The sequence below is a fragment of the Micromesistius poutassou genome (assembly GCF_964030765.1).
Source record: "Micromesistius poutassou genome assembly, chromosome: 21".
Classification (NCBI taxonomy): Eukaryota; Metazoa; Chordata; class Actinopteri; order Gadiformes; family Gadidae; genus Micromesistius; species Micromesistius poutassou.
In genome coordinates, this window is record NC_140291.1 from 4,323,340 (window position 1) to 4,346,238 (window position 22,899).

General features: G+C 48.1%; 1 protein-coding gene across 1 annotated transcript in view; it reads right to left on the bottom strand.

The window, feature by feature from the left end:
• Positions 1-2,099: 2,099 nt before the first annotated feature.
• The window catches only part of cox10 (cytochrome c oxidase assembly factor heme A:farnesyltransferase COX10), a 31,799-nt gene continuing 10,999 nt past the window's right edge, over positions 2,100-22,899 (bottom strand). The window contains exons 5-7 of the mRNA XM_084485215.1: positions 11,079-11,149; positions 6,654-6,886; positions 2,100-3,159 (exon numbers count right to left, since the gene is read on the bottom strand). Coding sequence (XP_084341341.1) covers positions 2,738-3,159; positions 6,654-6,886; positions 11,079-11,149 — 726 coding nt within the window. The 3' untranslated portion in view covers positions 2,100-2,737. The remainder of the gene's footprint in view (positions 3,160-6,653; positions 6,887-11,078; positions 11,150-22,899) is intronic.

Sequence of the window (22,899 nt, forward strand, 5' to 3'; positions counted from 1 at the left end):
TGCTGGGAGACCCTCTTGCAGGAGAGCCTCTCTCTGCTGGGAGACCCTCTTGCAGGAGAGCCGATCTCTGCTGGGAGACCTCTTGCTTGGGAGCAGCTCTCTGCCTGGAGACCCTGTTGCTGCAGAACTCTCCCCTTCACATTAAAAAGGACAAATAAATTAATAATTGATACAGCCACTGACCTCGTTGCGTAAAATGGAGAAGGCAGATATGTATCTGCACTATGGGGAAGTATAGCTTTGAACATAAGTTCATATGTTGAAGTTTTCTTCCGTGGTTATTTGAGCGTTGATATTGAGCGTCCCCTTTTCTTAAATAAAAAGCACATCAACTTTGGGAACTTCAAACTTTTTTAAAACCATTTTTCCTAGTGCAACAAAGTTGTTCAAATGACAATTAAGGTCAGTTTTCGTAAAGTGTAATAAATTCACTTTAAATCAGTTGGCCTGTGCTGTATATAAATGAACGATTAAAGTTCTATCATTTATTTTGAGGACGAGTAGGCTGAAACTGGAAATAATGATTCATGTTTTGTCCAAGAAAAAAATAACCGTGTCAAATCCATGAAAACTATGCATAGGGCAACAGGTGAATGGAATTCAACATCAAAGAATGTGTAAAACCTTTATCAACCTATTTCAGAGCCATATCCCACGTGGTCTCCGAACAACATTACATTACAGCAACCGTCAACATTACCAACAGGCGCTGTCAATGGCAGTGAGGACAATGGTAGTCCAGACCCAGAGCCAATGCCACCACGACGGCAACGCCCGCGAGATTACTACCCCTACTGGAGTGGAGGTCCCCAAACATGACATCACGCCAGACCACAGGGAGGTTTGGCCTCGACATTCAATCCTCCTACCACCCCCCTACAGGTCGGGTGAGTTTTTCCTCCCACTTTCTCTCCCAAACTGTAACAGCTGGTCCTCCACCCCCACCCCCACCCCACCCCCACCAACACCACCCTTTGGCCTTCTCTGATATGAAACGCCGTATCCGGTCCGGTCAGACAGTTTACGAGGGCATTAAGAGCTACAGGTCTCCATGCTTTCACTTGGCCTTGGCTGAATAATCCCTCCCCCCGTAGTAGTTCGCTTTTATGGGCCGAGGATGGCCGAGGCCAGGCAGGGCAGGGCACACACACACACACACACAGGGCTCCGTGTCGATGGGCAATGGTGATGGAAACGTAACCAAATACCAAAACTAGGGTTAAAGAGCGGAAGGGAGGGGTGGGGGGGGGCGGGCCTGTGTTGAGTGACAGGTGCAGAGGTGGGTTGCTAAATAGGGCCAAACGTCGCCAATCTCACCCCGTAGATTGTCAACTCAAAATTCGATACAATTACATTTGGTCTGTGGACTGGGGTTAGCTATGGAAAAGGAAATATCCGAAATGGGCAGTCGTGAGTCCCAACTTGCGCTTGCTTTTTCAGTCAAGCAACTAAGATAATCCACTAAAATGGAGGATAAGCTACCACATTGAATCATTTCTGATGCTGCAAATAAGCATTAAAAAATGTGTTACTTGACTTTATGTACGACGATGCACGATTTAGTCTTAGCAAAAGCTTTCATCCAAGGAGACCAAATACATTTTAGATTTGCCGAGCAGGTAGGGGTTAGCTACCGCACTCAAGATTCGTACAGGTAGAAAGGAGACATTGAGGGTTGAATCTCAGGGTAAAGCCCTAATCACAATTCTTCCACTTGATAAATGGCATGAATGATAAATCAATAAAAAGGTATCAATCGATCAACCCATTCCTGTCCATCAAGGGCTGGATTAAGGGACTAATAGTTTCAGCCCTGCGTTGAACATGCAGAAACCGAGACAACATGACCCATCAGGGCATATCAACGGTGTGTGTGTCGATAATCTAAATCTAGAACACTATCAACTGGTTTACCTTAGGTATCAAAAACACAGCCATTGATGAATAATTAAAGGCACTCTAAATAGACCTAACAGAGGACATAAAAGGGCAGGTGTGAGCAGCTAAAGATAACTACTAATTACTATTACACACAATGGCAGTTGAGTCATAAAACATTCAGTGCAAGAGAACATTTGAGCCTTTTTTTTTGTGAAACAGGTTTAATTATTCCATTACCCTGGAGCAGGTGAACTGTGTTAGATCGAGGTGTTGCAGATGTCGAGTGAGTTAGATTACATTATTCCTATATGATTCAATTGATTTCTTTAAAAAATAAAATAACTACAGTGGTAGAGCGTGATTCTTTTCTCTGTTAGAATGTCAAACATACAAAGCTTTAATCAACATAATGTCATACTATTTTTACATAACATACATATGTTTCCTGTGGTAGATTAGCATTTACATAATGCAATGTGTTCCATTTGTAGAATCTTTTGGCTTAAATGGCTTCAGTAATGGTCATCAAACATCACCTTAAGACCGGTAATATACAGCATAGTGAGGGTGTGGTGGGAAACCATAATAATAAATAGACAACTGCATATACACACACACCCACATACATACATCGAAATTATTACAACCTGATGCAACTCAGGGGTTTCCACCATTCTGCATGTTTTCCGTTGATGAACCGTTTCGTTTTTGCCAACACAATCCCTGATCTACAATGACACACCCGTAGCTCGTACAGGACGACACATGCCTGTGTGTGCGAGGGTTCATCATTCCTTCAGTGCGAACGTCCATCTCGACCGCACTACATGTGTTCAAGTTGAGGACGGCCGGTGGGTTAGCTGGGCACGGGATTGGCTGACGTCAGATCGGCTCCGCCCTGCTCCTTGGCGGGCTTCTTGCAGGTGAGCGCCAGCAGCAGCAGCATGGGCAGGTGCCACAGGCTGCAGAAGAAGAGCTTGCGCGCGCTGCCGCGGTCGGCGCGGTGGTAGAAGCGCAGCGCCAGGTAGCTGATGTACAGGTTGATGGGCAGCGACACCAGCGGGAAGGTCCAGGTGGTGAGGCCGGCCGCGGGCCCCAGGCACGAGAGGCCCACCAGGGCCACGCTGTGGCGCAGGGCCACCCGCCGGCACATGTCCGGGTGGGTGACCGACATCATGCGGTAGCCGCCGCGCGAGTAGTCCTCGCGCAGGTTCCAGCTCAGCGCGTTGAAGTGGGGGAACTGCCAGCTGTACAGGAAGGCCCCCAGCAGCAGGGCGGCTGGGATGGGAGAGGCAGGTTGGGACAGAGAGAAGGAACGAGAGGGGAGAGGGACGTAAACAAAGAGAGCGGGAAAGAGGGATGAGGGATCAGTCCAATGTTAATTTGAAGACATTGAAGTTTTCCCGCAGAAGTGTTTTTTTCCACTGCCCACTCACATAGCTTGACCAACTCGACATTATATATAGATATAGATATGTGTTGAGCGTCTCGACATGCAGATGCAACGCATATGACTCAAACCGCCTCAACATCTAGGCCACTTCCCTTCAACCTTAGTAAACACTTTGCATTAGTAACCAACAACAAAGAAACCAGTTTTTGTTTATTTTCTCAAAGCGTTCGAGATGGAAAAGGCAGGGCGCCATAAACATGCATCAACACATGCATAGCGAGCAGGTTCTGAGGTGTGACCTTTGCACACTGCATTCTGTCAAGAGTGAAACTAACCTGTGGGTATATGTACGGTCATCACTGTAAGCAAACAGCAACTTGACACCCTGCAGAGGCAGCACTACGCGCGACAAGGGAGGAGTTCTGCGCTTTCATCTTCATACGCATGTCTGGCATTTCAGTAAACGTGTGTGAAATATCTCTCAATAGTGTTTAAGCGGTTGCCTGGAGTTCATAGCGTGATCAATACATGCATGTAAACACTGCTCGATAGTATGGAAGGGGAAAAAAAGGATTCAAGTGAGAATGAGGATTCTTTGCTTCCACAATATCGTTATGTTGCCAAAAAAAAAATGCTAACCACAAAACGTAAATATTATCTTAGTGGAAGCAAAATAATAGCATGGTCCTAAAGAGGGCGCAATAGAGTATTTGCCAATAATCAAAAAGCATCAACTATGTCCTGTTCGGCAACATTAACAAAAAATATATGGCAGACCTGTTGAACCCAAACCCCAGCATAATACACGCTGAAAAATCGCACATAAAATCACAATATTTACAGAATCGTAAAACATATCGAAACGGAACTCGAAAATGGCTGTGATATCGCAGGGTGAGGTCCCTGTTGAACCTCACCCCTACTCTAAAGGAGACGAGGGAGTGGGTGACGGCCAGCCAGGGGAGGCCGTTGGGTTTAACCCAGGAGAAGGGATAGGTCTCTGGAGAGCAGAGGGCGGGCCGAGTGGCCGTGTACAAATCCTTTCACTGTATTCATCCAGCCTCAATCTTTTGATAACTCCTCAAGTTCATTATGAGCGGGTGGAGGTGCTGGTGGGGGCTTGGACTCCTATCAAAGTGAGTCACAGCCCAGGGGGTTCAAGAGGCCGCTGTGAATAGCGTGAATAGCATAAGTTGCTAGGGGTTTCAACAGCACCCCCTCTCGAAACGAGTGGCCGCACAACAGCTATCAAAGGACCGCTTTCTGCTCCGGGCATAAAGGTATCATGGAGTCATGATTAACTTTGTGTTGAGAGCCCACCCCAAAATGTGGGTGAGGAGGAGTGTAAACCTGTGAGATGTGTATGTCTGTGTTTTTTGGGCTTTTCCAGGGCCAGAAGAGCAGAGACGTGCTGAAAGAGTTCTTTAAAGCGTTGCCATAACAGAACACTCAACATGTCTACCAAACAAGCAGGTTGTGAGCATCCTCTCCAGCCCCCCCGTCTCCAGACCGGACAGTTTGGAGAGGGGCAGCTGGGCCGTATGTAAATACAACTTATACAACAGGATGGCTTGGTGGGTGGGCGGGCGGGCTTAGGGGCTGGGTGATGCCCGGTCACAGTGGTCCAGATGAAACCCCCTGATGCGCAGGGCTGTCAAAATTGCTCAAAAATGACGTTTTAATATTCCCTCTAAAAAAAAAACACACATATTCAAACTATTTGAATATCTATATTTGCGCATTATGTCAATGACTCGCATTACGTCAATAACAGGACAAACTAATACAACGAGACTAACGAAACTACTTGCATAGGTAGTTTATTTAAGTTTAAACATATTAGACAACATATTACCTACACAAAAATAAGTAAATGAACTAATGGCCAAGACCGCAGACCTCGCTCTCTTTTTCTCTCTCTCTCTCGCTCCCCCTCACTGCACATACTGGTTTAAATAAACAACAACAATAAACAAATGCTGAGTGCTGATCAAGAGTTTTGTGCAAGCAATTTAAGGTCCCGACTCGTCGCTTGACTCTTGTCTGTTGTCTTGTAGTGTTCTGGTCGCCCACTCACAAAGCAAACAGCCGCGCCGCGGGTGTGTTTTTTTCCACATTTGAATATTCATTTTCACTTTCGAATGTCTGTTTTTAAAAACTATTTGAATATATATTCAATTAGAATATTGTTGACAGCCCTACTGACGACACGGTTCAACATAGGCAGAAACTAGAAATACTATATGCGTCCAACATTCTAGACAGTTGTTTTCTGTCCAAATGTTCCAAAATTTCTTCCAATGTCCGACTGAGCTAGCAGACGGCTGAAAGACGCAGAGAATGCTTGGAAACAACCTAAGCATGTCGTGTGATGTCACCACTAACACACAGAGCACCACCGCGGCGCTCCAGAGGACCTCTCTCTCTGGAACCCTGATATGGTCCATATGAACTGGAACAGTTCATATGGACCATATGAGTGAGAACACGTTTCCAAGACATTCGAAGTCAAAGAACAGCGCCTTGAAAACGTGTTCTCCCTGAATCTCCGTGGTCGTGTTATTGTGTTTTATAGTCCTCTCAACACGCTGGGCTTTCACAGCCTGGCCGGTTGAAGAGCGTAACAGCGTGTGAGACATGAGATGCAGTGAATGATGAACCAAAGGGTGTAACGAGCCTGTGAGCAGGTTAACCTGTGATCTCCCGCTGAAGCGAGTGCAATAACCTGATGCTACTTGTGCGTAGGTCACGCCCCTCACGCCTACGTCATGCCCCTCAGGCCTACGCCATGCCCCTCACGAGTACGCCTTGACGCATCGCATACATCGTACTAAGTTCACATGCTTGATTCTGCGCAGATACGCTCTGTCTATTTGGCATTAGTATGTCCATGTTATGGGCATATATTTTGGAATTTTGAGTGTGCATGCGTGCATCCGTGTGTCTGTGTCCGTGTGCTTCTCTGTCCGTGTGTGTGTTAGTATGTGTGTGTCTGTCTGTGTCCGTGTGTGTTAGTATGTGTGTGTGTGTGTGTCTGTCTGTGTCCGTGTGTGTTAGTATGTGTGTGTGTGTGTGTCTGTCTGTGTCCGTGTGTGTCTGTGTGTGTGTCCGTGTGTGTTAGTATGTGTGTGTCTCTGTCTGTGTCCGTGTGTGTTAGTATGTGTGTCTCTGTCTGTGTGCCCGTGTGTGCGTGCCTGTTTGTGTGTGCGTGCGTGCCTGTGTGCGTCTGTCTGTGTCTGTCTGTGTGCTTGTGTGTGCGTGCCTGTTTGTGTGTGCGTGCCTGTGTGTCTCTGTCTGTCTGCCCGTGTGTGTGTACCTGTGTGCGTGTGCCCGTGTGTGCGCGTGCGTGCGTGCGCGTGCGTGCGTGCGTGCAGGGTACCTGGGTCAAGGCTCCCGGTGGCAGCAGTCCAGCCCATGACGGGGGGGATGGCGCCCACCACCGCCCCCACCCAGGTGTTGACGATGCTCAGCCTCTTGAGGGGGGTGTAGCAGCAGGTGTACAGGAAGATGTTCAGGGCCCCCAGGAACCCCGTGAGCGGGTTGACGGCCAGCGTGAGCAGGGCCACGCCCGGCACACCGCAGGCCAGGGCGAAGGAGACGGCGTGCAGAGGACTGACGGGGGGGGGGAAGGGGAGAGGGAGATTATTTATTTAGCGTTTTCTATATGATTTTCTATCCTACGTTGTATCTCATTTTACTTTGAAGTTGGCAAGTGTACGTTTTCCAGGCCAATAAACTCCCTTGAGCGAGTGAGAGAAAAGAGCAACAGAGAGAGAATGAATTGGGTTTAATAAAGACAGACAAGAAGGAAAAACAAAAAACAACCTTAACCCCTAATATATTTGTTTTAATTGGATCTACTTTTAGCTTTACCCTTTAGATAGCCGTTTCATTTGATATCACACAATCTTTGTTTTGAAAAGCTTCATAAATAAAGTGTATTCGTACGTGAAACAAATGAAATGCACACCTATTAAAACAAAAGCTCCCCTGCAACAGTAGGAACATCAGCTGAAAAGTCACAAGGCCTTCTGATGAATAAAGATAAGAGGATAATGGTCCAACACACACACACACACACATACACACACACACACAGACAGACAGACTGATACACATAGATGCAACCGCACACCAAATCAACAGCAGAGTCTCCAAGCAGAGGGGCTCAGAGGAAGCTTATCTGATAATAGTTTGTCAGGGATGAAAGTAGTGTGGTGAGACAAAGTGCACGTGCCCGTGCTCACAAGATCAAAACGGGGCTCGGCGGAAACCACAGCGGCTCGCGCTTCGAGCCGGGGGACGACTGCCCACTCATCTTCCTCCTCCTCCTCCCCGTCTTTTATTAAAAGCAGGGATGCCCAGAGTCTGGTTCAAATCCACCAGTAAACGCTCACCAGTAAATTAAAGAAGAAGGCAGAGATTCAAATCTTGACCAAAGGCAGGCTCTATTTTCTTCTGAAAGCAAACAGGGGGCTTTTATTTTGGCTCGCTGCCGAAGCGGGGAGATTGGGGCATTAATGTGATTAGTGGTGTTATGACTGTTTAATGTGGGCTGGGGTGGGGCCGTGCAGGCTGGCTGTGGGGCTGGCTACAATCTGGCCGTGGGTTCGCTCAGGGGGGGCTGCGCATGGAAGGGAAGGGAGTGCGTCACAGGGAACTAAAGAGTAGCTCCTGTCCTTGGCTTTTAGAGGGTGACACGGCCGCACTCTTAATGCCAGGTGGGTAATGGAAACACAAAACAGGAGTGTGATGTGGCCATCCGGGAATGTGGACCCGGGACGAGACCACGAGCGCGATGATGGCAGCGAACTCCTCTGATGTTTAATTTGTCGGTCCTTTTGCACTTTTTTTGGGAGTTATTTGATGAAGCCATCAAAAGATAAAGCCTAACATGCGTTGGGAGAAGGCACGGTGATTGGGGGTTTGTGAACCTTTTTATTAAGGCCGTTAATGTGCACGGAGCTTGTCGAGGCCGAGAAACAGACCCTAGTCTTAGGCGTACGGGGAGCCGAGTGCGCTGGTGTGTGTGTGTGTGTGTGTGTGTGTGTGTGTGTGTGTGTGTGTGTGTGTGTGTGTGTGTGTGGAGCAAAGTGAATCGCTTGCCTTATGCAGACACCGAATATTCCACAGCACCACATGCCGTGCCCTCAAACTACTGCCTCACTTCCTCCCACAACACAGGCGCAGAAGATGCTCCTCTGCGAGGGAAGCCGATTTGTCTGCGGTGCCTATAGCGAAAGGACACTACACAGATGGCGATGGGGATATGGAAAGAATCTGGCCGTTTGTTCGCACATCGACCACGTTGTACTGGAGCAACTGAGGCACAGTGCGTGGTTTGTTTATGGAATTGGCACAGGTTTATTTTCCCTGTACTTCGAGCCTGGTCTTGTTAATTTCATGGCCAATAAGTTTAATTCTTCACCGTTTAGTCATTTCATATCAGAAGGTTTCATTCAGAGCAATTTCCAGTGAATTCAGATAGATGTAGGGTTACAATACTTGCTCAAGGATGCCTACAGGTTAGGCAGCGGACAAGTAGGGACTCAAACCCGGTACCTCGCGGGTGGGTATCAAACAACCAAGGCACTACACTCTCCTACCCCCCCCCGCCACACTAATTATAAATCGATCAGCATAATCAAGTGTCACCGGGCTCCATGTCAATGTAATAATGGCAACAACCAACACCCTTACTCAGATGCTGAACCGCTCACAAGAGGCAGAGAGTCCCTCAAGGACACCAGAAGAACAGGGGGCCCCATCGTCTAGTCTGCGGTAAACACAATGGAGGGGAAGATACAGAGAATGTGTAGAATGTGGACTTCTGACGGCTTGTTTGACAAGAGAGTGCAGCAGCCCAGCTGCTCCGTGTCTGGACACAAGCTGTGTGTATGAGTGTGTGTGTGTTTATGGAAGGAGAGGTCCGATAGTGAGAGCGTGAAAGAGGGCAAGAGATAAACGTGCGCACTAGAGAGCCAGTCACAAGCGCACGCACACGCACACACACACACACACACACACACACACACACACACACACACACACACACACACACACACACACACACACACACACACACACACACACCTCTCTCTGTCAACGTCGCCAGGTCAACGCACATCACTGACTGGGAGAGGCTACGGAGGGTTCAAAGGTCGTCGGGTGTTTACAGCAGGACAGAACACTCACGACGGCTGACTCACTAGCACGCCTTTCAAACAGCACGCCCGTGGGGAATCCCTGAAGCTGGGTGGAGATATCCCCCCCCCCCCTCCCTAGACGCATTCAAACCTGGCCATAACATCCCATTGCTCGGTGTCAGGTTCGGAGCACATCCTCAGACAGCGCACGGACACACAAGATTCGAGCGGCTTTTAGTGAAACGGGCCTAGATAAACTGATGTTTTTATTGTAGAAATAACTTTGCTTTTCATTTTTTTCTACAGTAATTGCAGCCTCTCACGCTTGGCAACTTGAGGCCGATGTTGTGATTTCAATTAACTTACGATTAATTGTGCAGCCCTGACTGGACTTGACTCCATGGCGGTCACACTCATAATTAATCCTAAATAGTGAACTATGAGAGGGGGGGGGAAAGGGTTCATTCTTGTACAATTAGAAATGTTTGGACAGGCTTGGTTGCGAGAGGGTGTGCCGCCCTCAGTCAACACACCGGTTGCCTTTGTCAAACCTGAATGAAATGAAACGAGAGCTGAGGAGTGTTTGTTAGCCTCTTGCCAAAGAGATGTGGTAAATTACAATACTCTGGGAGTCGTATGTGTGTGTGTGGTGCAGTGACTGTGCATGTGCGTTGCACTGTGCATGTGCGTGTATGTGTGTGTGTGTGTGTGTGTGTTGACTAGTTTGTGTGCATGGCAGGGTTCCACGAGGGGGGACAGGTACCTAATGAGAGTGTCCGGTAACAGAGTCAGTTTCAGAAGGGAAGCGAAGGGTTTACCACTCAACCACAATACAGGGGTTATCTGCCATCTCTAACAGTGTAGCAAGATAGAACAGAACACAACCTATCCACGTATTCATCTAGTCATCTGGCCTCACAACGAGATTGTGTTACACACCTGGTGTGTGTGTGTGTGTGTGATGATTGGCACTGGAATGCAATTGGTCATTGGCCAGTTAAGGACCTGTTATGTCAATGGTTGCAGGGAGGAGTGTAAATAGAGCCGAAAGGAGTGCTGCAATACTGCTGTTGCTTTTGAAATGGGTACTGATAATTATAATAATAATCAGGCATGGCAGAAAAACAAAAAACAGGAGCAGCTTACATATCTGGTTCTGTAATAGATTAGGACTGAAGTATGGAAATGAACGGCAACGATAAGATGGGTACGATATCCATCTTCGATACTTCAATAAGGGGGAATTAAAGTGCATTAGGCCACACCCCGATAGGTAGGGTAGAGAAATGGCTCAAGCTGGATAACCCAGTTGCCGCACTGCTTTCCAACCCTCCCTTCTACACCCTATCTCATATGTTTTGTTTTGTTGGATTTGGATATTTTCTCATTTAGCAGATGCATGCATCCAGCGTCCAAAAGAGGAAACAAACAATCAAAGCATTCAATACAAATTGGAGAGACCGAAAAACTAAATCTTTAGAGAGGTGAAAGTGAAAAGTGCAGAGAAGTAAAAAGAAATAGGCCTTCACGTGCAAGGGGAAAGTGCAGAGGGCGCACTTTCACCAAGTCACATCATTCTTACAGTTGACTTTATTTAATTCAATTTTTATTTTATAAATCAAAACAAATGTTAACGGTGGGAAAAAGTGAAACTGTACCTGATCTGTCCCCGGACGAGAGGGCGGTTCTTGGTGCGGTTCATGTTGGAGTCGAAGGGCACCTCAAAGTACTGCGGAGACACAGGGGAACAGCTGGGTCAATGCAAGAGTCACATCCAGAAGGATAGAATGACAGACAAGACACCGGGAGACAGAGCGAGTCAGACAATGTTGGCCCAGAAAGCACAGCGCTTTCTAAGCCACATGGCTCCACAGGCACGCATTCGTCCTCAGAGCCAGATGCGGGGTAGACACAGTGATACTGATGACACATGACACATTGGACGCGTTGTTCCATTATTATCTGTTAATAAGGCCTCATGGGGACGGACATGAGAGGGGATGCATCTTTCTCACCCGCGTGCACAGTATAAAAGGCAAAAAAAATGAAAATTATTAATTTGATGTCTTTGGTTGGCTTGCATAGCTTAAATATGGAAAAACAACGCTGAGGCTGCAGTACCACATTTTAATTCAAATTTATTTTAAACAAAGGAATGTCATGGAAACGAGCAAGCCCGAATAGGGATTCATCCATGTGGAACTGTAATACTGCTCTAACCCTAACTCGTATAGGCAGGGGAAGTACCTTAAGGAAAACACTCTCTCCACAGAGAACCATAGCACTCTGGAGGGCTGAAGGCCGTAAGTGCATGATGGAGGGTGAGGCACAAGGTGAAAGGGTATTAGGGAAACAGTGTGTTCCGCCCTCCAGAACGATGTGAAAAACGACTTTTTTGTCCCGTTCCTTTTTTTTTTATGGTCAGGGCTGGAGGAGTACGCTTCAAAGTGGCCCCGTGAGATTGCCGATGTGTGACTAAAATGCAAACACATGGGCCGCTTAAACGCAGGAACTATATAATCTGTTGAGTGTGCAAATAGCCTTTGTGTGTGTCTGTGTGTGTGGCTATGGACACACAGGGCTAATGAAGAAAACAGAAAGGCTCTCTCTCCCACACACACACACACACACACACACACACACACACACACACACACACACACACACACACACACACACACACACACACACACACACACACACACACACACACACACACTCTTGCCAGAGGACATCAGAAACCATAACCCAAGGAATATCTCTAGGCATGAGCATTTAAGGGGAACCATAAATACGTCTTACGTTTAACGTCTAATAAAGAGTCAAACTACTTTGCTCCTCCTCGGCCTCATGCCTCTCTTTCCTCTCCCGTTTACAGCCCACTTGACACATCAGAAAACATCTCAAGGCTAAATAGCAACCGTGCAGACGGCGATATCTCAGCGTTAACGGCATGTGGCCGTTAACGCTGCACAAGGGCTGCAGGGGAGTCTGCGCGTTAAATGATGAAGATGGTGGGGAGTTATTTTTAGTGTGGGAGTAAGAAAAAAAAAAAAAAAAGGAGTCTCAGTAAGCCCGACTGTGGAAAGGATCACCGTTAGCCCGCTCTGCACTGCTTCACCGATACTCTGGAAAACACCTTCGCTGTCTTGTAACGGAGAACAGTTCACCTGTGATCAATGCAGCGAGGCCCGGCAGAGGGAGGCCTCGCTCGGCTCATTTCAAATGCAACATTTGCATGATAACAGCTCTGGAGGACCGGGCTGCCCCTTTGATAGCTCCGCCTGCGGCACTTCAAGAGGTGCAGGGGGGCGGAGGAAATATGATGTCTCTCATTTGGTTTAAGTTGCCTTTTGGGACTGAAGTGGAACTCGAATCACCCCCTCAAAAACCACCCAGTGTGAGTGCTAAAAGCTGGCGGTAGAAAAAGGGGTTTTTCTCTGGAATTCAGCCTGTGTTTCTCTTTTTGCATGGCCGTTGCTCTGTAGACTCCCTGAGCCAGAGCCAGCGAGTGGGACTCTCTAGAACTCTTGACGCCGGGACCGGGGGCTGGGAGTGGGTGAGCTAGTGCACAGCTGTGACGGGCTGTGGGCCCCCAGAGGCCCCCTGGCCAGAGGTGTTAATTCCATTTCCTGGGTCAGGAAACGCGTCAAGGAGGTCAGGGGCCACGTGAGAGAAGTACAGTCTGTACTGACGGGGGCCCGCCCGAGGAGAAGCGGGGGGCCCCGGAGCGCAGCGGGGCCCCGGTTCCGTGGGCGACTGTGGTCTCTGCCGGCCGGAGCCTGGGCGTGACCAAAATCAAGGAATCCACTGTCTCCCTACAGCGTCTAACTGAACTAATAGATGCTACGCTGTACAGAAAGATAGAGAGCTCTGGGACATTTCTGGCCAGGCTTGTAAGGTGCGGGCTGTAGGGATGTAGGGAGGGAGGGAGGGAGGGAGGGATTGATGGCGTGGGGGACGGCAGTTTATGGGCCACAGAAGAGCGGAGCGGAAAGAGGACAAGATGGAACAGTTTTACCTGAACAAAACACTCAAGACTGATGTGGAGGCCGCTTCAATGAGTGGCGGTGTTGGTTTCGGTTCGTGTCTCGTTGTGATGCCTCCCCTCCCCCTCCCTCTCTCTCTCTCCCTCCCTCTCCCTCGCCCCTTCTGAGACGGAGGAGGCTCATCTGGATCACATCAGTGGAGCGCACCGTGTCATTATTTCCGCCCAGAGCCAGCGCGTGGTGCAGCGTCAAGCCATTAAAAATCAATTGTGCCGTTTTTTTTACATTGCGCTGTTGCACAGGTATGGGGGCAGGACAGCGGCCTGACAAGCGGGTTCCACTCACAGATGAAAGCTGCTGGGTTTGATGCCCCAAGGCCCATAAACTAGCAAATGGCATCCTTGAACATAATGACCCACCTCCACCTGCTCGTGAAAAACCCATATCTAGAAGTGGCTGTTAAATTAAATTCAAATAAATGACTATATACAAGTTAATTGCAGGTAGGCCAAGAGGTTGGACAGAAATGTATTTGAGGTAAAGGGGAGTCATGTGTTATATTTATTACAATTTTTTATTAATAATTATTATTAAATAATATTGTAATTATTAAATAATATTCAACTATTATTAAATAATAATTTATCATAATAAAATGATTTATTCGCAGGAGATTACATACTTATGATTTAAACTTATTACAATAGAAAATGTTTTTTAAAAAGTCCTCTGTATACCAAAAAACTGGCTAATGATTCATGGCCAAGAGCAGATGGGTGGGAATTAACTCAAACCAAATAGCCTTTGATGAAAATAAATTACATTACATCATCTGGTGGATCTAGGCTTGCAGATGCCTAACTTATTTGTCAAAGCAGATAGTAAAGATAGTTTGCAGAGTGCAAATCAGTACACACACAGGTAGAGCCGCACAAAATCTCACTACAATATTGATATTTTGCCATTAAACTATACAACACATGTCCCCCATGTGTTTCGGAAGCGCTAATGAGCCACAGAGGCCACATAAAGGACTTCCTCCTGGCTTTTTGTCATTTCACAGCAGAGCGAGCAGAGGGGCCGCACGCGGCTCCAATCCCACGGTGCTTCACCAGCGATGAAACTATAACAGCGACGCTCCTGTACGTGCTTCACTGTACCATCCCCACCGAGGTGAGCTCACTGGAGCACACTGGAAGCTAGGGCTCGCGACTGCTGCTGCTGCTTCCAATTATGAAGCGCACACACACACACACACACACACACACACACACACACAAAACCCGTAACTGCAGGGACAATTATCCACCAGATGATGGAACGGAAAAGCGAGGCGAGACCAAAGCGAGAGAGAGCAGAGGTGGAGGGGTGGGTGCAGCTGCCAGATCCTCAGGGGTATCAAAGACAGAACGTGATCCACCCCGACCAGCTACCGAGGCTCACAATTGATAACAGGCTGCAGGCCGGCGTTTCCTGTCGCCGAGTGCATGCCGAACGAAGACATCTTTGGTATCGCATTCATTTTTTATAACGGTATAATGGCCCCAAGCACACACACACACACACACAGACGCACACACACAGAGCATCTGCTCGATAGAGGGTTCTTATATTTGACACAGATGCGCACACCACACGGTCGTCTTGTGAAGTCTTTCAAAGAGCCAGTCATTACAGAATAGCTGTAACGACCCTGTAAGTACCTCCTCAACGCGCAAATCCACTTGCAAAACACCACTCAGAAATGTATGCATCCGGTTCAGCTTTTTGTTTTCCTTTTTGGGAGCGGAGGAGTGGGGGGGTGGGTGTGTGGATTCAACCACACATTCGTTTTTTAATAGTGTACCAGACGCTTCCTGTGTTTCCAATGGCAGCGAGGGAGGGGTTTCACAAATCACACGCACATGACTGACGCACATCTACAGCCGACTATACATACACATCAACAGGTATGCAACTGTAGGTCGGATGAACAAAGGGAAGAAGGGTGAGCGAGACCGAGAGAAGAAAGAAACAGGGATGCAATGACTGAACACACGCCATATTGTGTTTACACGAGCGGCAGGTGTGTGTTCCCTGACTCAAAGCGAGCGCTGAGAGCGGGCGCTCACACACACACACACACACACACACAGCTGCAGCTGTGCGACCTTGGCTCCACGGGGGAACATCAGCTGGCAAGCATGTCCCGCCACGCCTCCCCTACCTTCGAGCAACCCAGGTGCAAATAAAAAGACAAAACCGTTGACATGCCATCCGTTAGCACGCGCAGGCCTACGGGTCGATCGGGGGTTCTGCTACGTGTTGGCGGGCGGCCTTTCTGCATGCAGCACACCATGAGAATCCGGGGAAAGCCGGATTTCTGTATCGACCGTGAACTCTGCGTCTGATCGACTGCTTGGCGGAGAGAGACAGATTCACATAGATTAGGGGTTTCCGAAGTGGATTCCACGGCGCAGGCAAAAAAAAAAAAGCGAAAAAAAAAATTACTAAACGCTTTGATGAGTAAAATGGAAAAACGAAAAAAGTATATAGACAACACATGCGAGTGGACCGGCCCCGGACACGCAGCCAAACTGAGCCAGACTAAGGGTATTATGGGGGTGACCATGAAAATAAAGTTGTTCTTACTGCAGCCATTGAAAAGCTTTTAGTGACTTATGAGTCAAGCTGAATAGCCTTGGAGCGATGACAGCGATGCTGTGGACGTTTTACACATTTGGCTGGGAGATCCTGTTTACCAGATTACGGTCGTCTCAGAGTGCCCATTAACCTGAGGTAGCGACATGGCCGGAACGATGCCGCTGCGAGGCGTTTAGGAGATAACGTGCAGAGCACCAGCCGAGGACGACACGCTGCGAGAGACACGGGCGTGGAAGGATGCTTTGATTTGGACAGACTGTAACAAGGTGACTTCAAAAGATAAGACATAAAAAAGGAGGATGGCTGGATGGAGAGAAACATGGGGAGTCTAGAAGGGGGCTTGACTACCAGCCGAAAGGCTCTGAGATTCAACCCCAATGTACACAGTCTACCTGTTAGGAAACTAATGCCCAACACCGGCCCACTCTGTGTGGGCCGGTGTGTGTTTGTAACACACAGTTACACTCTGTAACTGTGTGTGTTACAAACTGTACGCCGCTTTGGATAAAACTAATTCATTTCTTTATCGTTTTGAAGAAAGACTAAATGGCAAGGCAGACAGATGCAACATAACTAAGATTGCAGCTGGAAGTATGGCTTGAGGATGTGGTGGACGGGTGATCCAGCCGTGTGTGTGGGGGAAAGGAAGCCCTCGAGAGACTGTGCGGCAACCCCCTGGTAGAATGGCCTTTGGACAGTAGAGGATATTAATGGCCTAGGCTGAGGTGGCAGTGCAAACCTCAGCATTGTCACTCCACTCCTGCAGTCGGATGTAGTGTTGAAGTAGTGCTTTTTTTTGTGTGTTTCATCCAAACCAAAACCGGGCTCTATACTTTCTACCAGCTTCCACACACAACAAAAAAAATGCTGTACGATGCAAAGCCTGCCGCCCGAGGGCCCGAGATATCCGGTGCCGAGTGCTTAACTCTCATCACAGGGGGAAATAAAATACTATTTATTTTGTGCCCAGGGCAGCCACAGGCCGGGAGATAAAAACGGGAGACAGCGTCGGGGTCTGGAATGCGACTTGCGGGACAGCTGGCAGATGTTTCGGGAGGCCGTTCTGATCCCGAGACGTGACGCAATGACAGACGGATCGCTCGGTGCGATCCGAACATGAAAACCCTTTTGGTCTGTATGCGATCAGCTGCCTGCGAGGAGGAGGAGGAGGAGTGTTTGAGAGAGGAAGGGGAAAAAAAAAAAAAACTGCGTAACCTTTGAACCACACATCTCTTCCCCAGCTGCAAGGCCCGTTTTAGAGGCACTGCAATGGCAACACATGCATGTAGTGGAACCATTTTATATGTAGCCTGGGAGCCCACCGAGCAGATGTAGCCGGCCAAGACACTAACAACGCGCTCTGCTAAATCCCTCACGCAGGTGCAATGTACTTTTAGCCGTGCAGTCATTGTGCGTCTCGTTTGGGTGTCCCTTCGGCAACGCAGCTCGAGACTGCATTACTTTGTCTGGCCGACAGAGTGGGTCACATCTCCCTCTTGGCTGTGCATGTAAAACTATATACCCTCCCCATCACACACACACACACACACACACACACACACACACCCCCCAATCCCTCTCTTTATATGGCTGTTTAAAGCTGTTGGCAGACGTTCAGCTGGCACTGCCTGGTCCGTGATTAATGGCCTGAGTGTGGGACAGTGAAGTGCTAAACTGTCCTCATGTTAATCAGCCAATTAATGCTGAGCAGAGCAGCATTACCTCTGCCCTGCTGATAATCAGTCCCTTCGGCTGCCACGGCCGAGCCAAGCCAGGCCTGCAGGGCAGAGGCAGCCCGGGCCCCCGCACTGACCCACAAAGAGGTGAGGGGGACAGAGTAGTAGGAGAGGACAAAGCTGGATCTGAAATCCTGGCTTTGCTTCACCTAAAAGCGGGCTGTTTTTTTTAGTGCGGGTGGTCTCATTGAACAAAACATAAGTGGCTCTATACTATTTTTCCGTCTCTGGATTTTCAGGACATCCTAGAGAGATGAACGTTGTCTATTTAAATCCAAGGCTCGAGACGGTGTGCTGAGCTGCTCCGGTGGAAGCCGTGTCTCGTAGGTGAATTATCCGTCATAAACAATCACGACTCGGATCCGTTTTGCAGCGTCGTCGGCAGGAAGCGCCCGCCTCCCGACTGTGAGAGGAGGTTTGGGGTTACACGGTGGAACTCGCCACGCCGAGCTCATCGCAGGATGATTATGACTGCAAATCTCCGGCACGGCCCTGGGACGGAGGTCGGTTGGCAACGGTTGCATCTGGTCTTCGTTTATTTTGCATGATATTAATAATATTCCTGTCCTGGCTGTCAGAATATGAATTCCTCCCTTGAACCCTTTGTAACTTTTTTACATTGAAGGCTTTGAAACATTCGAAAAAACAATTACAGACTACTAGGAAGTGGTGAGGTGCCGTCTGCCGCACAAATAAATGAAACATTGTGAACCACCCAGCGACTCAGGCCGACCTGACCAGAAAACTAAACACGCGGCTCCCTGGCCGACATGCTCATTTTCACCCATCTGTAAACACCTTCAGTTGTGCCAATACGAAAAATCACTTTCTTCTGGTGGGCCTGCTATGACTTTCCTCTGATAAAGTTAACATTCTGACTAAGCCAAGGGCGTTTCACTGTCGTTTCCCGGGCCGATCTCCATGTAGCACCACGTCGGAAGGGGGGGGGGTCGGTGGGTGTGATGTGAGCGGCCAAGGCCTGGCTGTGCTGGTCCATGGCGTGTGTGGTCAAGACACTTGTTTAAAAAGAAAAATATAAACAGCCTCTTTTCCACTGTCATTGGGCATTTGGAAAATGACCCCGGCGGTGTGAGTGACATGGCATGCCGTTGGAAAAGGCCTCTCAACGGTCGGAGCCGCTGCGGTTGAAAAGGAGTCCTGTGCATGACTGCGTGTGTATGTTGGAGAGAATGCGAGTGTTTAGATTATTCTTCCCCAGCTGTGTCTAACCGCAGGCCCCGACTGTGCTGCGTCCGTGTGTGAGTGTGTGTGTATAGAGATGGCGGGGGTACAGACAGACAGACAGTCTACATCTCCAGTAGAGCCAGCCATTAAAACGCGGCACATGGGTGGAATACACGGCAGGGCCCTCCTTATGGGCTGACAGCAGTTATCAGCACCTCTGGTGGGGTTTGTGTCCAGGCCCTAGGCTCTGGTGACCCGTGGCTAAATCCACTCCTTCGTCTGGACGGACTCATCCATCATTTCATCAGGTCCTTCAAATCATGATCAAGGCGAACAAGGGAGGGGGAGGGACCCTGCGGTCCCCCCAATTCTCCCACCTTTGTCCTCTACACTGTTTAGTCTCTGAGGGCATTCAAGCGGTCGACATCAGAAACACTTTACATAGTGAGTTCACAACGCCACCGGGTCAAATCCAAGGGCGGATCCCCATTAATAAAGTGGGGCAGTGTGAAGATAGGCTTAATGCAGTGTGTGTGTGTGTGTGCGCGCGTGTGTGTGTGTGTGTGTGTGTGTGCGTGGTGAAACGGACCAACAGCATTGAGCACACAAGTCTCCCCCTCATTTGCTGTACATGTTGTACTCCACTTCCACATGCATTCCAAAAGAAGCTTTAACTTTTCTGTTTCTTCTGCAGTTGTGCAGAAGAAACCTCCAGAAGAATGTTGTTGCAGTCTCATTCCTTGCCGGTCTCTGACGTGCCGCTGGCCCGCGGACGTGCCGGGACACGGGTCACGGAGCGTGCGTCCATCATCCTCCTGAGAGCGGAGCGCCGCTGCGGCAGTGGAGCCCCGACTGTGTGTACATTCCTCAATCAGGCTAACCTTTCTTTGGGATCCTTTCGTCTTTTGTGTGCCTGCATGTCGTGCAAAAGTAAACATCTGATAGCGCTTAACGCAGGAGAGTCGTGCGGCTCTCCAAGAGTGAGGCGGCCTCTGGGATAACGCTGGTAGGGGAAGGGGGGGTGGGGGGGGTCATGATACAACTACAAGTAAACAAAGAAAATGGTGGGCGACGTGTTCTTGAAGATCTGTCAAAAGGTTGAATTCGTGATATCTTGCTCGAACCTAGGTTGCACATTTTTTGTGTTTAAATGAATCTTCTTATTTTATCGTCTTCCTTAAATGGGCTTGGCTTCAACTGGTTAATCAGGGAGGGGAAGAGGGGCATGGCTGCAAATGTGGAAGAATGTTCGACCAGCATTGTAATTAGAAACTAGAAATATAAAGTGTTTTTCAGCCACATAAAGACACAGAGAACCTCCAACTGTTGGCCCACTTGCTCATTTTATTGGTTGCACCATTGTGTGTGCGCATGGGGTACCAAGTTTGCCAAACATAAAAAAAGGACCAAAGCAGAGAGCATAGAAAAGTGATTAAAATTGTGTCCGGGGGGTTTGACCCTTCCTTGCTTGCTTCGCTGGGAGGGAGGACAGAACACAGTCGCTGTCAGCGTCTGTCCTCCTCCATGCTTACCCCAGCCGAAAACAGCCCTCCTCCCTCCCACCCTCCACACACACCCCTCCTCCCCCCCTCCTCCCCGTACTCCACTGTCCCCTCAAGCATGAAGGCAGACGGTTAGCACCTCGACGGGTCTCAGAAGTGACTTGTCAGCCCTCCGTCCCCCTGAGCGGGCGGGGGCTGAAATGCTCTCTGTCAGGACATTGCATGACACAGCTTCCAGTGCGCTTGGGCATGAGATAACCCTGTCCCTCTGGGGAGGGTACTGACCATTTTCATAGTTTGTGTTTATTTAAATCAATGTTGGCTATTGGAAAATGCACGATTTGGGAGCTTCCAACGGACTTGCCGTGATTGTTTACATAACTGAATGTGCACAAAAAAGCCTTAATGAAAAAGGCTTTTTTTCTAACCATATGATGATATGGTTGAATGGCGAGGATGTTGGAGATAAAGTCATAGATGGTGTAGCTTGTTTTACATGGAATAAAGGAAAAGAAGCCTAGCCAATGAGGAAAGCCTGTTGACTAGAGTACCGGATATTATTTAAAATCAAACTGATCCACTGTAAATACTTAATTGACATAGCTGGCCGAATATGGAATACCGAATGAGGCCATTCGAAATTGACAACACACATTATCACTGCACGCTCGTGGAACAAAAGCTGGCTACAGATGACAGGGTTGGACCTGGCCAGTAAAAGGCGGTGGTTACAGCCTTTTTTTCTTGAATGAATGAGTAATCTTGATCCCCATCTAGATGCCTTTGAGTTGGGTTTTTTGGTTTTATCCACGCGTGATCAGGGTCGTTGCATTTGACGAGTGAAGGTAGTAAGATAATGAGTAGAGAACTGTTTGCAACGGAGTAGGACAGATTGATGCCATGGCAGCTCTTTCATCACTCGCCAAAATCAGAGATCAGGGGAGTCGTGGAGAAAGCCCTCAGAAAAAAGCTGTGTATGTTAAGCTCCTGTCTTAGTCAATATGTACAAATACCAAGGGCCTCATAACTGACGTCAAAGCCCACTTGAGCCCAGAAGCCACACCTCTGATTTTTGTCCTGGTTGACAGAAGGTGACGAGGTATCAAAGAACAAGCTGGCAGGTGAGCCATGGAAGTAAAAATATTTTTTGTAGAAGGCAAACACAGGCAAATATACAATATATAATTGGCATTGCATATTTGTACATTTCATGTAGAATTCAACAGGGGTCTGTTTCCAGTCATTTGACACATGCACACATTCTCTACGGCCTGTCATGTGAACAGTAATTAGTGGCCAACACAAAACAGCAAGTGACGGACTGTCTGTATCTTACACAGCTGGGGCGACAAAAGACTATAACTTCAACCACTGAAGTGACTAAAAGGAAGGCTTGAGGATGACAGCCACAACCACACCCAGACTAACAGGTAGGTGTGTGTGTGTGCGTGTGTAAGTATGTGATTGATGGGTACGCAAGAGGACCAAAAATAGTTAGCAAGTCAAAAACTCAGTGAGACCGACCATAGGTGTTCATAATGAACAACAATAAGCATTCTGGGTAGACGGGGAAGTATAAGATGTAAAATAGGGGGGCTCAAAACTACACGGCAAAAGCTGTGTCCCCCAAAAATAAAACCTGAAAGGAACAATATCACAATTGCAGACATGCGGCACAAATATATGTGCCGCAATGTTTATTTGTAGGCGATGAAATGAAGGATATGCCATTTCAACAACAATTATTGACATTCCAAATAATAGATGCAATTAGGAGCTGGGCTGATATTAATGTTCCCAGGTGCAAGGTAATGATATACCGTCTGAAGAGAGGGAATTCAAACCAGCCCTTTGTTGTACTATGAGGAATAATGGCTGGATGGTTTGTTACAAAAAAAAAAGAAATTTTATCAACATACCGTAGAACGAAAAGCCATGCGAGGAAGTTGGGAGATTGGAGAAGTACCAGTTTTATCAAAACGGTTGGACAAAGATATACTATGGTGCTATTGATACTATTAGAAAACCTATCAGGGTAATATATGGCTTGAAGCGTTTACACACAAGGCAATGTGCCAAGGCTGATGTCAACAACAGCATAGATTGATTCTTCTCATTTACAGAGCTATGTTTCAAAAATAAATTACCATCTGCCAAACCAGGAGAAAAAAACAGGCCCTATAAACAGCTTTGTTTCAAGCGAACCGAACAGTGCTTGTACATCACACTAGTTAGACTATACCCCGGAGAATATGTCAAAGAGAGTTTTAGGTGCCACAAGCAGCCGTCCGGACAGGCTTTGCTCCATGCTGGAAGCCATCTTGTTTCCCCCAAGAGCAAAGCCGTTGCCCCCCAAAAGATTCTGGGCTCACTATAAATTAGCATGCAATGTTAGCTTGCGGGCACTCCATAAACAGGGCTGCT